This window comes from Oryctolagus cuniculus, chromosome 19 (assembly GCF_964237555.1).
Source record: "Oryctolagus cuniculus chromosome 19, mOryCun1.1, whole genome shotgun sequence".
NCBI lineage: Eukaryota > Metazoa > Chordata > Mammalia > Lagomorpha > Leporidae > Oryctolagus > Oryctolagus cuniculus.
This window is the reverse complement of record NC_091450.1, coordinates 17,033,169-17,050,076: the sequence shown is the minus strand read 5'-3', so window position 1 is coordinate 17,050,076 and position 16,908 is coordinate 17,033,169. Positions and strand designations below refer to the sequence as shown.

At 48.3% G+C, this 16,908-nt stretch overlaps 2 protein-coding genes across 2 annotated transcripts; both read left to right on the top strand.

Moving 5' to 3' along the window:
• Window positions 1–6,841: 6,841 nt before the first annotated feature.
• LOC138847041 (uncharacterized) lies at window positions 6,842–15,041 on the top strand. The gene is made up of 2 exons (XM_070064602.1): window positions 6,842–13,632; window positions 14,938–15,041. The coding sequence occupies exon 1, from the start codon at window positions 7,123–7,125 to the stop codon at window positions 8,134–8,136; it is 1,014 nt and encodes a 337-aa protein (XP_069920703.1). The 5' UTR covers window positions 6,842–7,122; the 3' UTR covers window positions 8,137–13,632; window positions 14,938–15,041.
• LOC103348584 (protein PRRC2C) lies at window positions 12,919–16,599 on the top strand. Its single transcript, XM_070064774.1, is given in 4 exon segments — window positions 12,919–13,570; window positions 14,938–15,186; window positions 15,631–15,708; window positions 15,711–16,599. Coding segments are annotated over 4 exon segments (1,299 nt in total). The 3' UTR covers window positions 16,031–16,599.
• Window positions 16,600–16,908: the final 309 nt, after the last annotated feature.

Sequence of the window (16,908 nt, the reverse complement as noted above, 5' to 3'; positions counted from 1 at the left end):
GCCGGGTACCTGCGGGCCGCGGCGCGCCGAGAGCCTTCGCGGAGCTGGGCTGCCTGGCCGCGGCCGCTGCCGCTGCTCCCGCCGCCCGAGCTGCTGGGACCCGCCTTTTTTTTTTAAATTTTTTAAAATTTTTGACAGAGTGGACAGCGAGACAGAGAGAAAGGTCTTCCTTTGCAGTTGGTTCACCCTCCAATGGCCACGGCGGCCGGCGCATGTTGCTGATCCGAAGCCAGGAGCCAGGTGCTTCTCCTGGTCTCCCATGGGGTGCAGGGCCCAAGCACTTGGGCCATCCTCCACTGCACTCCCAGGCCACAGCAGAGAGCTGGCCTGGAAGAGGGGCAACCGGGACAGAATCCGGCGCCCCGACCGGGACTAGAACCCGGTGTGGTGTGCCGGCACCGCAAGGTGGAGGATTAGCCTAGTGAGCCGCGGTGCCGGCTGGTAAACACGATTTTTGTCATTCCCTCTATAGCTGGAGAAAGTAAGCAGAGATTAAGCAACCTACTCAGGTCAGGTAGGTGGGGAGTGGCAGAGGCAGGGCTTGAACCTGGATACTGCAGTTCCTGTGCCCGTGGTACAGATCTGCCCACTGCCAATACATTCCTAAGTGGAACTAGTTTTATTTACTTTTATTTTAAAGAAATGAGAGAGATCTTCCACCCAAATGCTCACCACAACCAAGGCTGGGCCAGGTCAAAGCCAGGAGCCTGGAACTCAAGCCAAGTCTCCCACGTTGGAGGCAAGGACCCAAGCATTGAGCCATCCCTTGTTGTCTCCCAGGGTTTGCAGGAGCAGGAAGCTGAAATTGGGAGCAGAGCTGGGATTCAAACTGAAATGTGAGATGAAGAGATCCCAAGTGACAGCTTAACTACTGTGCCAAGTACCCACCGCTGCTTACAGTTATGCTGTCTAGCTGGAGGACACCTCCCACACCCTCCTAGCTTATACCAGCCTTAAGATTGCCCACATATTGGTAGGGAGCCTTCCTGTTTATCACCTCTTTATTCTCACATTATCACACCAGTAAAACTGCAGTCACACCAGTAAAACTTTATTGCACAGGTTTAATAGTTTTGTCTTCTAGCAGATTCAGCTGTCTAAAGGCAGGGCCTGGTAAACTGTGTGTCTGAATCTCAGGATCCAGGTGTCAGATCTCAGATTCCCAATCTGATGCTCCTACAGCTCTAGACTACACTGTTGTATTGTCCTAAACTTCTGTTTTAAAGATTATTTTCTTGAAAGGCAGAGTGACAGAGAGAGGGGGCGGAGAGACAGAGATCTTCCTTCCAACGATTCTGTCCCAATTTGCCCACAACAGCCACTTCAGTTGTACCTTAAATCTAAAACAAAATACACACAAAAAACCGACTTATTTATTCCAAAGAGTAACAGAGAGGAAGGTCTTCTATCCATTGGTTTGCCCCCTAAATGCCCCCACTGGTGGCACTGGTTCAGGATGAACCCAGCTTGCAAGAACCAGAACTAGTCTGTTACCCATTATAGTGTGGAAAGCCAGCCCTCGGGGCTGGCACCATAGCACAGTAGGTTAATCCACCTGTGGTGGCGGGCATCCCATGAGGGCACCGGTTCTAGTCCTGGCTGCTCCACTTCCCATCCAGCTCTCTGCTGTGGCCTGGGAAAGCAGTAGAAGATGGCCCAAGTCCTTGGGCCCCTGCACCCATGTGGGAAACCTGGAAGAAGCTCCTGGTTGTGGATCAGTGCAGCTCCGACTGTTGCAGCCATCTGGGGAGTGAACCAATGGAAGGAAGACCTCTCTCTGTCTCTCTCACTGTAACTCTGCCTCTCAAATAAAATAAAATCTTAAAAGGCCTCAAATGCATCTGAATCTTACTTACTCATTAAATCTTAACTACATTTTGTTTTTAGGCTATGATAGAGATTTTTGACATTTCCATTTGTAAAAAAAAAAAAAAAAAAAAAGCCTTTCCTGTACTTGATGCAGAAGGAAAATTCTTCATCTTGGTAATTCAAAGTTCTCTACAAAGATTAGTAAGTAATACAATAAAATAGCCAACAGAAGAGAAGAGGGTTAGGAAGAAGTTCTTCAGAGCCAGTTCACTAAACTTTTACTGGATCCTAAAATCAGCAACCTGCAGGATAAAGAAAGGCAAAAATTATTTTCCTATTAAACTTTCTTCCATCAGTTAAAAAAAAGGAGTCTGGTATGGGTGTTCAGTGTAATTGTTAAGACACTGCTTGGGACACCCACATTCCATATCAGAGTTCCTGGTGTCTATCCCTGACTCCTACTACTGTTCAGTGTGGGAGACAGCAAATAATGGCTCAAGTACTTGGGTCCCTTCACCCAGGTAAGAAACCCAGATTAAAGTTTCCTTATTTTAGCCTGGCCAAACCTTAGCTGTTGTGGGTATCTGGAGAGTGAGCCAGTATATGGAAGATCCATCTCTGCCTCTCAAGTAAAATAAATAATTGTTTAAATAGTCAAAGATGGGCTGGTGTTGTTGCATAGCGGGTTAAGCATCCGCCTGCAGCACCAGCACCCCTATGTTGTCCCCTCAAAAACTGGCTCTTCCACTTCCATTCCAGCTTCCTGCTAATGCACCTGGGAAAACAGGAAAAGATGGCCCAAGTGCTTAGGCCCCTGCAACCATATGGAAGACCCAGAAGAAGCTCCAGGCTCCTGGCTTCAGCCTGGCACAGCCCTGGCTGTTATGGCCATTTAGGGAGTGAACCAGCGGATGCATCTCTCTCTGTCTCTCCCTCTCTCCTTGTAACTCTTTCAAGCAAATAAAAATAAATCTTTAAAAAACCCAAGGATGGCCCAGGTTTTTAGGCTTTGATACTCATTACCCCGTTGATAAGGGGTAATTTTTTCCCCCACGAGGTGTCAGTGATCGACACGCTGCACATTGAGTGGACCCAGGTTTTAGGGGTTCAACAACTCCAGGTAGCTGGTGACAGAATTGGATTAAATTGTAGGACACTTAGTTGCTGTCTGGAGGGTTGAGGAGTTGGTTTCTGGTACCAGGAAGATCCTCACACATTTGATGTCAGAAGTGCTCTGTAGGGGCTGGCACTGTGTGACATAGTGCATAAAGCCACCGCCTGCAGTGCTGGCATCCCATATGGGTGCCAGTTTGAGTCCTGGCTGTTGCACTTCTGATCCAGCTCTCTGCTATGGCCTGGGAGATGGCCCAAGTCCTTGGGCCCCTGCAACAGCGTGGGAGACCTGGAGGAGGCTCCTGGCTCCTGGTTTTGATCACCGCAGCTCAGGCAGTTGCGGCCAACTGGGGAGTGAACTAGAGGATGAAATACCTCAACTCTCTCTCTCTCTGCCTTTCCTTCTCTCTCTACGTAACTCTTTCAAATAAATAAATAAATAAAAATCTTAAAAAAAAAAAGTGTTCTGTAAGTAGAACCAACTCAGAGGGGTCATTTGCAAACAGTTAAAATTGCAATGTTAAGCATTCTTTTTTTTTTTTTTTTTTTTTTTTTGACAGGCAGAGTGGACAGTGAGAGAGAGAGACAGAGAGAAAGGTCTTCCTTTGCCGTTGGTTCACCCTCCAATGGCCGCCGTGGCCGGCGCACTGCGGCCAGCGCACCGCGCTGATCCGATGGCAGGAGCCAGGAGCCAGGTGCTTCTCCTGGTCTCCCATGGGGTGCAGGGCCCAAGCACCTGGGCCATCCTCCACTGCACTCCCTGGCCACAGCAGAGAGCTGGCCTGGAAGAGGGGCAACCAGGACAGAATCCGGCGCCCCAACTGGGACTAGAACCCGGTGTGCTGGCGCCGCTAGGCGGAGGATTAGCCTAGTGAGCCGCGGCGCTGGCCAGTGTTAAGCATTCTAAGCCCAGAGTTTGTTGTATAAATACTAACGCACAGGGGCCAGCAATGTGGCGTAGCAGGTGAAGCCACCCTTTATGACACCAGCATCCCATATCTGAGTGCCCACTGGAGTTCTGGCTGCTCCCCTTCTGATACAGCTCTCTACTAATGCACCCGGGAAAGCACCAGAAGACGGCCCAAATGCTTGGTCCCCGGCCAACCACTGGGAGACCTGGATGGAGTTCCTGGCTCCCAGCTTCATCCTGGACCAGTGCGACCAGGGGGGACATTTAGGGAGCAAAGCAATGGATGGAAGACCTCCCTCTCTCTGTTGCTCTACCTTTGAAATAAATAAGTAGTGTTTCTGTGTGTATTTTTTGTTTGTTTTAGATTTAAGGTACAACCAAAGTGCCTGTTAGGAAAAAAGATTCTGTTAAGCATGTTTGCTTTCTTATGAGCTGAAGACTTCACCTGCAAAACCAAAAAATACTGTATCTAGAATATATGAAAAAAATTATCTGAAGATCCCCTCCTACACATAACTATAAAACTATGGTCAAGGTATAAAAGACTTGATCACGAGGTTCTCAGATAGGAGCCTCTATATTGTGAAAATGACTTTTCCCTAAATTATACATTTAAAGTCACTCCAATCAAAATTCAGTTGGGAACTTGGGGGTTGGTGAAGAGTAAAGCTTAATTCTAAACATCAGCTGCCCACAGCTTTGCCATATGAGCCCTGAGGGGTCAGAACCTGTCTCAATGCTTGAAAACAGACTTCCCTGGGCTCTCTTGCCTTTCAAAGAAGGCTGAGGAAAGCTGTGATCAATCACTGTTGGGAACTGTAACTTCTATAAGAAGAAGGAGGGAGCACACATCATGGAGTAGCAGGTTAAGTCACTGCTTGGAAGGTCCCCATCCCATATCAGAGTGGGAATTCAAGCCCTGGTTACTCCTCTGGTCCAGCTTCCTGCTGATACATCTCGGGAGGCAGCAGATGATGGCCTGGACCCCTGCCACCCACATGGAAGACCCAGAAGGAGTTCCGGGCTCTGGACTCTGGCCTGGCCCAACCCCAGTTGCGGCCAATTGGGGAGTGAAACAACAGAAGGAAGACTTCTCTCTGTCTCTCCCTCTCACTGTCTGTAACTCTACCTCTCAAATAAAATAAATATTTTTTTAAAAAAAGGAATTTGCAGTACTAATAGGGAGTCATGAGACCTGAAATACTGTTAAGAATGCAGAAAGAAAAACACCTTCCTTACTTTTTGATTATAAAACAGATGTGGCCCATTATAAACATGTGTCATTGTAAATTAGGTTCACATCATAGCAATAGAAGAAGGATAAACTGACTTTATTGAAAGCGTTTTGTGTGTGTGTGTGAAAATCATCTTGGTGCAAACAGATTACACATTTTTATGTAAGTTTATTGGTGTGGAATATTAGGCAGTTTACGGAACATTATTAATAGAAAAAAAATCATAAAGCTCTCCAGTGAAAATACCTGACAATATGACTATAGGCCACGTACTTATTTGAAGGGTGATTCCTTGGTTACAACGGGAGAATGCAACTTTGAAAGTATGCCTCAGGCATGTAAAACTTCAGCAATGCACATGAATCTACTCTCTGAGTTTGAAAATGAGGAAACTGGAAATGTATAAATCACTGGATTAAGGGCAGGCATTTGGCTCAGTGAGTAAGTTGACACTTGGGACATGGGTGTCCCATATCCGAGACTCTGGGCTGTAGCAGCTGCTCCACTTCTGATCCAGTTTCCTACAAATGTGCATTCTGGGAGGCAACAGGTACTGGGTCAGGTAGCTGGGACCCTGCACCCCACGTGGGAGACCGAGGTTGAGTTCCAGGGTCCTAGCTTTGGCAGAGACTTAGAGCTGCAGATCTTCCATCCACGGATTGACCCCGACCCCGCCACCTCGTCAAATGCCTGCAACAGCCAAAGCTGGGTCAGACTGAGGCCAGGACTTCAGCCCAGAGCTACCATATGCATGGCAGGGATCCAACTCTTCCAACAGTCACCGCTGCCTCTCCCGGGCGCACGTTAGCAGGAAGCTGGAATTGGAAGCAGTCAGACTTGAACCCAGGCCCTCTGATAGGGAATGTGGTGTCCCCAGGGACATCGTAATTGCGCTGCCAAATGCCTGCCTCTAAATATTATATTTAAACGTAACATTGCGTTTTTAAAAGATTTTTTCTGTCTCTCCCTGTTTCTCTTTGTAACTCTGCCTTTCAAATAACTAAGTAAATCTTTAATAAAATTATTTACTTGTTATAATGCAGAGATGAGAGAGAATCTCCCACCGACTGGTTCACTCCCCCAAAAGGCTACAGCAGCAAAGGTGGGGCCAGACTGAAGCCAGGAGCCAAGAACTCGACCCAGGTCTCCCACGCGGCTGCAAGGGCCCCAGCACGTGGGCATCTCCCACTGCTCGCACAGGGCACAGCAGGCAGCTGGACCGGAAGAGGAGCAGCCAGGACTCCCACCGTCGCCACATGGGAAGCCGGCGCCGCAGGCAGAGGCTTAGCCCACAAGGCCACAGCGCTGGCCCCCACTCTTCCGTTTCTGACAGTTTTCTATTTTCCTATTCCGGGGGGAGTAAGGGGAAAGCAGTCCCGCTTTTTCAAGGACTAAGCATCTGGGCAAACAGGTCCACAGACTTCGCAACAGCAGACATCGGAGCGGTGGAAACCCCTCAGAGAATTTACCTCCGGGTCTGTGATAACCGAGCACGAGTCTGTTCCTGCGGTCCCCGCGGGCAAACAACAAAGGGAAAACAGGAGCGCTGAAGCCAGGGGCGCGCCCGGGCCCGACGTGCCGCCGGGCCGTGAGGGAACTCCGGGAAGGTCCGCGTCCTCGGCTCCTTCCTGGAGGGTCTCGCCCTCGCTCAGACCGGTGAGGGACGCGCAGAGGGGATGCGAACACTGCGGGGAAGGGACCGCGGCCCGAAGCCGGGCGCGCCATCGCAGACGTTAACGTCACGACACGAAGCCCCTGAAGGCCGCCAGGCCGCTGACTGGAGGCAAACCCGTCGGACGCCCAGAGAGGAAATGCCGCGCAGGCGCAAAAGACGACCGCGCGGGCGACGGGCCGCACTGCGCACGCGCGCCGCTCCGGGCCGAGGCCCTTCTCGTCTCAGGGAGGTGGAGCGCAGCCCAATTGCTCCTCCCTCTCGCCCCGCCTTCCGCGTTGCCATGGGGACCCAACGGCCCGAGCCGGCCCACCGCGGCGCCGCCCGGCCGGTTGCCGCTCGCGGATCTGCAAGACCACGGAGGTTACAGAAAGTCCACCGTCATGAGCAGGAAGCGGTCGGGTCTGGGCCGTTGCAGGCATTTCTTTTGGCTGGGCGTCGTCTTCGACACGGTGGGGGCGGTGATGCTGTTCGTCGGGATCTTCGCCGAGCTGATCTTCTACGACATGCTGCTCTACATGGGCGCCATCATCATCTTCCTCAGCCTGCTCTGGTGGGTCTCCTGGTACACCGGCAACATCGAACTGCTTCCCGAAGAGACCCTCGGGCTGACCTCCCAGCTGGCCTCCAGAAACATGGTGAGCGCCCTGCAGCAGAGCGTCAGCCACCGCTTCTCCTGGTCCATGGGGACCCTCTCCAACAGCTTTCTGCGGATCCGGCGACAGCGGCAGCGGCGGCGCTCCTGGAGGACCCTGCAGAGGACGGCTGCCCCGGGGATGACCGGTACCGGCCAGCTCGAGCAAGAAGCCGAAGGTGACAGGGACAGCGACCACTGCCAGGCCTTTTGCCAAGGGGCTCTGAGCAGCACGCCTGAAGACGAGGGAAGTTCAGAGTCCTTTGGACCCCCAAGCCCTGACTCAGGTCCGCCATGGTTTGATCGGCAACCCTTGCCTCATCTGGTCCCGCCCGTTCTCCCTCTGTCCACTCTGGACCAGCCTTTGCCTTCTACTGTTTCATTCCCTAAGAGTCTGCCTGTAGTTCCCTTGGTTTCTTCCACTCAGAATCCAGCCTTCTCTACGTGTAGGAGCCACCCTGTAATTTCTGAGGCCTCTCGGAGCCACGTCCTAGGCCCCATGGCCTCACAGAGCCACCTCCAGGTCCCTGTGGCCTCTGAAAGCCAACCTGTGTTGCTTGCAGCCTCTCGTAGTTTCCTCCACGTCCCTGGGGCCTCTCAGACCCACTGTCTGGCTCCTATGGACTCTCAGAGCCATCCTCTGACACCTGTGTACTCTCAGAGCCACACCTTGTTACCTGTGGCCTCACGTGTAGGACCCCAAAAGCGGTGTCCTCTTGTGACGACCCCAGAAACACAGACTCCAGACCAGACGATGCAATAGAGCAGGAGGTAATTTTTATTTCATTTGCGCAAATGGGCCCCCTGCTGCTGCAAGCAGCAAGCAAGCGAGAGGAGCCCCGAGCAGCTATCTCACACAGCTTTTAAGGGGCAAAACCACAAAATTAACATACCATAGGGTGGCGTAAGTTTATTGGGTAACTACAAGGGGAGGAGGTCGTCGAGGAGGAGGAGAGAACAGAAACCGGGGCTATGTGCCCTACGTGTCTAAGCTTGGACAAGGGGAGGGGGTCGTTGAAGAGCAGAAAGGGGTGGCTACGTGCCCTGCGTGTCTCGTGGTTTCTTTGTTAAGCTTGAACAAGCACAGGGGAGGGGGCTTATGTGCATACCAGGATGTTCTGTCGCCCTTATCTCTGGCTAGTAGCCCTTATCTCTGGCTAGTAGCTATCTGCTTTCTCTGTGAACTTAGTTTACTCCCCATTTCCCAGGACTGTTTTATTAAGGCCATTTTATGGCGGCTCTCGGCCGCTCCTTTCATTCCCCCATTTTCTCTTTGAACTAATTTTAATCCTAAAATTGTGTGCCATTAATGAGGGGTTTCAATACGGTCACTGGTGGCCAGGGCTTGATACTGTTGCGCGAGGACTAATGCCAATGATCAGCAAGCCAGGCCTTAGCATGTGGGCCCATGGCCAGCCATGGGTCCCCACATCTCCTCCTTTTTTTTATTAAATTGAGAATGGCCTCTGTCTTAGGTTGCCCTCAGTCATCTCTGTCCTTACCCGTCATCGGTAACTCTGGCAGCTTGGCCTAGAGCCCTGTCTTAGGTTGGTACAGGATGCTGAGCATCTTACCCGTCTTTGAGTACCATTCCAGCCCAACATTAGGTGAGAGATGAAACATACAGCCAAATATCAATTATTTTGATTACAAAGGAGGCTTGGTACGAAGTTTTAAATGATGAATCTCAGTCCATTCATACTGTAGCGAAGTCAGCATAAAATGCAGAACACACAGAATACATCCCATACAAAGTAGGAAAAGCAGTAGCAGTCCAGCCAACATTAATAACCAATGAATCCATTGAAACCCTTCAAATGAATAGTGGGTTAGTAATAAACATATGTTGCATTTTACTCTTAAGTTTATCAATAACAGACTCTATATATGGCACATTGTTAGTAATGTTAAAATAACATCCCCCAGGTACAGATTTACAACTTATATGATTTTTTTAACAGCAAGTAATTGTTAGCTGCATGGCTTAAAAGCACTCCTGAGTGAACTTGATCCAATTCTTTGGCTATATTGGATAGCACAGTAGCAGTAAGATTGATTGCTTTGGTCACCAAACATGTAAGCCTTCATAGTCCACGATTATTTCCAAAAGCCAGTCCAGGAACACTTACTACTGATGCAGCCATGGCAAGGGCAGTGTCCTCTCCTATTAGGATGATTGTTATTGTAGTCTTCAGGTAAAGCACACCACTGCTCTATCCGCTGCTGTAAATACAGATGTTAGCATCAGGGCCACATGGCCCAGGGAGCAATTGCAGAAAGGCATGTTGGTTACACGGAAAAACCCATCCCTTAGGAGCCCTTGTCCCATACCAGTACTGGATCAGGTCCATTCCATTGATTGGTGATAGGATCAGGATCCCTCCATTTTACCATTGCTCTTTTTACAGCTGTTTTTAAGCAGTTAGAATTTAACAGAGACATCAAGAGAACATAATAGATTACTTTAACTCATTGCTTTAACAGAGGATCAGATTTTGATTTTATGTCAAAGAAAATAACCAAAGATTTCTTCTTCCCATAACATTTTGCGACTTTCTCACACCTTCTGTAACTTGCTCAAACCTTTCTCTTCTCCCCCCCCTTTTATAAACAATTTTTACAAATCATATCCCTTTTTTATTTAAAAGTATCTCTTTCTTTTAACTTTCCTTATCAAGAACACGCTTTTATGTTTGTGACCTTTTACATCAAAATGATGGTATCTGGGACTGTAGCAGTCAATGGGAGAGTAACTTTGTTTAATTCCCTGTAATCCACAGTCATTTTTCAGGTTTCATCTGATTTCTTAACATGCCAAATTAGATAATTTCTTTTAGTGATTATGGGAATCATCACTCCAGCACTAAGATAATTTTTTACTGTTTTAGATTTTTTTTATGTCCACCTGGAATTTTGTATTGTTTACACTGAATAACCTTAGTTGGCCCTGGCAGCAGTACAGGAGCTTGATATAATTTTTTTCTACCACTATCTAGCAGTTTGACTCCAAAGGGCAGCATTTTCTTTTTCCCAATTTACATTTATCCTGTACTTATTTTTTTTAATTGCTTACACATGCATCAGTATGCAGATAACAAAATCCATTTTCACCTCCCCAAAGCCTATAGTTCATCCCCCTTTTCCACCGGCACTGATAGCAAAACCTCAATAACTTGTGGAGGCTGTGCACTCTGTAACTTGCCATCCCAATTCTCACTCGATTCTGAGCAGAGAGCCCATTCCTTCACCAAAGAGGCGAACTGAAGGTCTTTCCAGCCAGGAACATCACAGGTTACACATGCAACTTCAGTTTTTCTTTTAAAGAAAGGCATTGCTTTGCATACTTGCGGATCCTGCCAACTATGCCAATTTGTGACAGTAAATTACTTTTCAGCTGTCTGCTGTGCACAGACTTAGTTACTTTTAGTTTAATCCACAAGAAATACACTGCAAGCCTTGTAGTGCACACTAAAATTATTTACAGGAAAGATGGTAAAGAAGCATAGATTAACAGAATGTTGCAATAAACATGGCTCCATTGCTTTAATGATACTATAGCAAGATGGTCCACTGATCCCTGTAGGGAGGGCCTGAGGCTGGCCCCGCTTCCAGTTTCCTGAACTCTGTTTTTTAATGAATTACCTTCTTTATCAGTTTTGGAGTGACATTTATTGTCCCAATGCCTTCCCCTTTAGCACTGGAAGCAAATCCCAGGAAGAGCCTTATTTTGATTTTTGACTTTTGGACAATTTTTGTACATGTCCCTACTGCCCACATTTATAGCACCCTCATTTATCAGGCATAGCCCTCCTTGATGATTTTTGTAATGACATACCAAGCAGAGCGTCAGGTCCTGAATGTCCTGTTATTAATCCATTTTGTTAATTTCTCATTAAAGGGACTGTCACAGAACACCTCAATCACAGTAGCCAATTGATCATGTAATCATTACGGGCACATTTAATGTCCAGCTTGACTGCGTGTTCCCCCAGGATGAAACAGCAGCAACAGAGGCTTGCTCCGGCTCCCCCTTAAAGCCCCCAAGGACAAGGGTGGCTCATTGCCAAGATGTTAGGCAAGCAGTGCGTCCCATCTCGGGTCTTGGCCAGAGAGCCGAGACATGAAGCATGCCCACCTGTTTATCAGAAAACATTCCTTTATCCTCCTCCCCGGGAACTGGCCAGGCTCCCAAGGAGCAGGAGAAGGTCATTCGGCAGCAAAGTTTCTTGGTTACCAGAGCCAAATCTAGGTACAAGCCTCTCCATTCCAAAAATTTGTCCTTACATTTGGCCCTAGAGTTGCATTGAGAAGTAGACATAATTAACACATCATAAGAATACAATACACATTTTTCATACAAGTATACATCTAGCAATCAAACACAACAATAAAAACAGATGGGGGAGACAGTAAGAGATAAAGGACAACAAAAACAGCGACACACAGAACACAAATCACAAGCCACACGGCAACAGACCGAGACAAAACCGAAACTATCAGAAGGGAGCGGCCATCTGGCCAGGCTCTCCCCTGGAAGAAGGGAAATTCCCTCTTTCCCTCCTTCCCAGACCACCACTGGAGCGTCCTCCAGGGTTGAACCAGGGGTCTCAGGACACGTCTGTCTCCCCCACTGGTCCAGTCAATACTGAGCCTGTACAGGCGCCCCAGGACGGATTCCACGTCGCCCTGGCAGACAAAGACAAACAGTACAAACCGCCCCAGGACGGATTCCACGTCGCCCTGGCAGACAAAGACAAACAGTACAAACCACAATTACAATAATACACAAGTAAGCAAACTTACCTCCGTCAGGCCGATGGAGTGTGGGAGTCTGGGGTCCCCCAAATCCCGGACGAGCCCCCAAATGTAGGACCCCAAAAGCGGTGTCCTCTTGTGACGACCCCAGAAACACAGACTCCAGACCAGACGATGCAATAGAGCAGGAGGTAATTTTTATTTCATTTGCGCAAATGGGCCCCCTGCTGCTGCAAGCAGCAAGCAAGCGAGAGGAGCCCCGAGCAGCTATCTCACACAGCTTTTAAGGGGCAAAACCACAAAATTAACATACCATAGGGTGGCGTAAGTTTATTGGGTAACTACAAGGGGAGGAGGTCGTCGAGGAGGAGGAGAGAACAGAAACCGGGGCTATGTGCCCTACGTGTCTAAGCTTGGACAAGGGGAGGGGGTCGTTGAAGAGCAGAAAGGGGTGGCTACGTGCCCTACGTGTCTCGCGGTTTCTTTGTTAAGCTTGAACAAGCACAGGGGAGGGGGCTTATGTGCATACCAGGATGTTCTGTCGCCCTTATCTCTGGCTAGTAGCCCTTATCTCTGGCTAGTAGCTATCTGCTTTCTCTGTGAACTTAGTTTACTCCCCATTTCCCAGGACTGTTTTATTAAGGCCATTTTATGGCGGCTCTCGGCCGCTCCTTTCACACGGAGCCACCTCCAGGTCCCTGTGACCTCTGAAAGCCAACCTGTGTTGCTGGCAGCCTCTCAGAGCTGCCACCATGTCACTAGGGCCTCTCAGACCCACTGTCTGGCTCCTATGGACTCTCAGAGCCATCCTCTGGCATCTGTGAACTCTCAGAGCCACACCCTGTTACCTGTGGCCTCACGGAGCCACCTCCAGGTCCCTGTGACCTCTAAGATCCAGCCTCTACCTTCTGCGGCCTCTCAGTGCCATCTCCAGGTCCCTGTGACCTCTAAGAGCCAGCCTCTGCCTTCTGCGGCCTCTCAGTGCCATCTCCGGGTCCCTGTGTCCTCTCAGAGCCAACCTGTGGTGTCTGTGGCCTCACAGAGGCAGCACTGGAATTTTCCTCTGGTCTCCGGACCTCAGCCTCCACCTGTTCAGGCTTCTGGAACCCAGGCTGCGGGCACCCAGGTTCCTGTGCTGCAACGTCTGTCTGACCAGGCTTTCCAGACTGTAGGCCCAGCGGATTCAGAGACTGGGCGGGCCCTGCTTCCGCCTCCCCAGGCCACTGAGAGCACCTGTGCAGTGCAGGAGATTTCTCTACGTCAGGCTGCACCTGGCCTGGAGGCACCTACGGAGCCACTTGCGCAGGCTTCTGAGACCGCCCCACCTCCAGGACAGCGCCCCGACACCGCGTCACCTGCCTCTGAGGCTGCACCTCCAGCCACTCCGGTGCAACCATTCGTCCCCACTGAGACCACTCCAGCCTCAAAGCCCAAGAAGAAAAGTCATTCTGTCTAGCGAGGGCCAGACAGCAGCCATCTGAATGGCTGTGCTGACCTCTGCCAAGTAAGTGCCTTTGGAGGGACAATCAGCCACCTGAGGCTTCAACTGCTGCAGGGTCCTTCTGTCTGAAAAACAAAGTGAGTGGGAGCGAAGTGGCCTTCTCCTTCAGAGATGAACAATTTTGGAAGCTGGCAGGTTTTCTAAACCTAGTTCTCTGAATGGGCGCATGCCAAGGTTTGCCAGCTCCACCAGATCAGGAGCTCTGCTCCTTTCATTTGGGCTTCGTGGAGGCAGGGTGGGAATTAAGGTCTTTTGGGAGTCCTCAGGTCGGGGGGAGATGGGTGATTTGGACTCTGTAGCATTTCTGGAATGGGATGATTTCAGGTGAGGTGCAGGGACCCAACATTAAATGACATTGAGTCCTAGGGTGGGAAAATATTTCCTTTTTTATTTTTTAAAAGACATTTATTTATTTGAAAGGCAGACTTTACAGCGAGAGAGAGGGAGAGAAAGGGAGAGAGCTTCCATCCACTGGTTCACTCCCCAAATTGTGCAACTGAAGCTGAGCCAGACCGAAGCCAGGAGCTTCTTCTGGGTGTTCCACATGGATGCAGGGGCTGAAGGACTTGGGCCATCTTCTACTGCTTTCCCAGGCCATAACAGAGAGCTGGATTGGAAGTGGAGCAACTGGGATTCGAACCAGTGCCCATATGGGATGCCAGCACTGTAGGTGTCGGCTTTACCCACTACACCACAGCACTGACCCCAAACGATTGTTTTTAGTAAAAGCTGTAACAATGACGAAAAGTTAAAATATTAGATATGGTGTTAGGGGCCGGCACTGTGGTGGCGTGGGTGAAGCCGCTGCATTCAGTGCCGGCATCCCATGTGGGCACCGGTTTGAGTCCTGGTTACTCCACTTCCCATCCAGCTCTCTGCTATGGCCTGGAAAAGCAGTGGAAGATGGCCCAGGTCCTTGGGCCCTGCACCCACGTGGGAAACCCAGAGGAAACTCCTAGCTCCTGGCTTCAGATTGGCACAGCTCCAGACATGGTGGCAAATTGGGGAGTGAACCAGAGAATGGAAGACCCCTCTCTCTTTCTCCTTCTTTCTCTGTGTAACTCTGGATTTCAAGTAAATAAAATATCTTTAAAAATATGGATATGGTGTTTTTATATAGTAGGCACTAAAGAGATATTAGTTGGAAAAACTGATTCAAAAGATTAATTTAAAATTTTTAAGAGAACTTTTATTGTCAACCTGAGTCACTGCCAGTGAAAATTTATTTTAGAGAATTTCAAGAATCTTCAAAGTGTTGGAGAATTTCTTGGCTTACTTGCCTCTTCTGTGTTGACTGTTTTCTTTTAGAACCTGAGAAATTAGTTCATCACATTCTCCAGGATATGTACAAAACCAAGAAGAAGAAGACTCGAGTCATTTTGCGAATGTTACCCATCGCAGGCACATGCAAAGCTTTCTTGGAGGATATGAAAAAATATGCAGAAACATTCTTGGAACCCTGGTTTAAAGCTCCAAACAAAGGGACATTTCAAATTGTATACAAATCTCGAAATAATAGTCATGTAAACAGAGAAGAAGTTATAAAAGAATTGGCAGGTACATTTCTTGATTATTTTACAAAATTGTGCAAAACATTTTTAAGGTTTTTTCTTTTTCTCTTTTTTTTTAGATTTAAGACAACATTTTTGAATATAGAACAAGTAGATAAAATGACCTTAGATTAATACAAAGCCTAACATATCAATATGATGAATAGGAGATTTTCTGGTAGTTAGTCTTTTCCAAATCAACACTGAATTTTCTTAAGAAAAAGGTACTCTTTTTAAATGTCTCAGGATTTTATTTTTATTTGTTTATTGAAAGGATTCAAGGGATTTGATTGAAGTCCACATAGAACTGTGAACTAGTATTTGTTCTCTTTTAGCAGTTCTCAGACAGAAAGGGATAAAAGGTTTTTTTTTATTTTTTATTTATTCATTTTTATTCATCAGAGTTAATGGTATCCTTCTTGGGCTAAGTGTTTTTGTATTTTTGTTACAGGAATAGTGGGCAGCCTCAGTTCGGAAAATAAAGTAGATCTCACCAACCCACAGTACACAGTGGTGGTAGAAATCATCACAGCTGTTGCCTGAGTGTTGTGAAAGATTACATGTTATTCAGAAAGTACAACCTCCAGGAGGTGGGGAAGAGTCCTAAGGACCCATCACAACTTCACCCAAAGCAAGGAAATGGGAAAGAAGCAAAGTTGGAATCTGATGACAAATTAAGTCAGAGTGACCCAGCAGAAGGGAGAAATAACCAAAAGGGGGTACCAGACAGTAGTGACGAGAAAACAAAACCAGTGACAGAGACTCAGGTGGTACATGAGGGAGAAACTAAACCTGAACCTGCAAGTCAAGTCACAGATGGATCTGAGTCAGATGCACCTGATGTCTCATAGGAGGTAACTGGGTGTTACAGGTGGGTTTCTCAATTGGAGTTCCATGTAAAATTGTGGCTAAAAATGTTTTTGACCTTTGCGTGCCACATTATGCTCTTAAAAATATGACTTCTCATGCAGGCAGCCCTGTTAACATTTCTGTTAGAGATCTTTCAGTCTTATATGGCAGTGTGTTAGGGTCCAGATGGTACTGTAAGGAGGGTACTTGCTCATATTAGGAGGATGACTTGGCCTCTCCCTCATGATGACCTTCCCAGCCTCCCCTTTGGCACTGCCAGCTGACCCAGGGGAGTGCATACGCTCTCTGAAGTGAAAAGAATCTTTGGGAAATTTTCGTTGTAAAGAAGGAATTTTTAATGTCCCACAACTCAGCTATCTTCGACTACTGTGTTGTAAATGTTGCAGAAACATAGATTGTGTAGGTTAGGAGGGAATTATTTGGTAATGTTTTTGTATTTTGTATGAGTTTTTCTTGTTACTATGTCTATTTTTATATATTAGTGTTTGTTTGTAACAAACAAATCCAACAGTTCATTGCTGCAGTTTTTTTTTTGTTTTTGTTTTTTTTTTTTTTTTACAGGCAGAGTCGACAGTGAGAGAGAGAGAGACAGAGAGAAAGGTCTTCCTTTTGCCGTTGGTTCACCCTCCTATGGCCGCCGCGCTGATCTGAAGGCAGGATCCAGGTGCTGATCCTGGTCTCCCATGGGTTGCAGGGCCCAAGCACTTGGGCCATCCTCCACTGCACTCCCTGGCCACAGCAGAGAGCTGGCCTGGAAGAGGGGCAACCGGAACAGAATCCGGCGCCCCGACCGGGACTAGAACCCGGTGTGCTGGCGCCGCTAGGCAGAGGATTAGCCTATTGAGCCACGGTGCCGGCC

What these genes read in the sequence shown, in the direction of transcription:
- LOC138847041 (XM_070064602.1), top strand. Translation starts at nt 7,123, where the DNA reads ATGAGCAGGAAGCGGTCGGGTCTGGGCCGTTGCAGGCATTTCTTTTGG.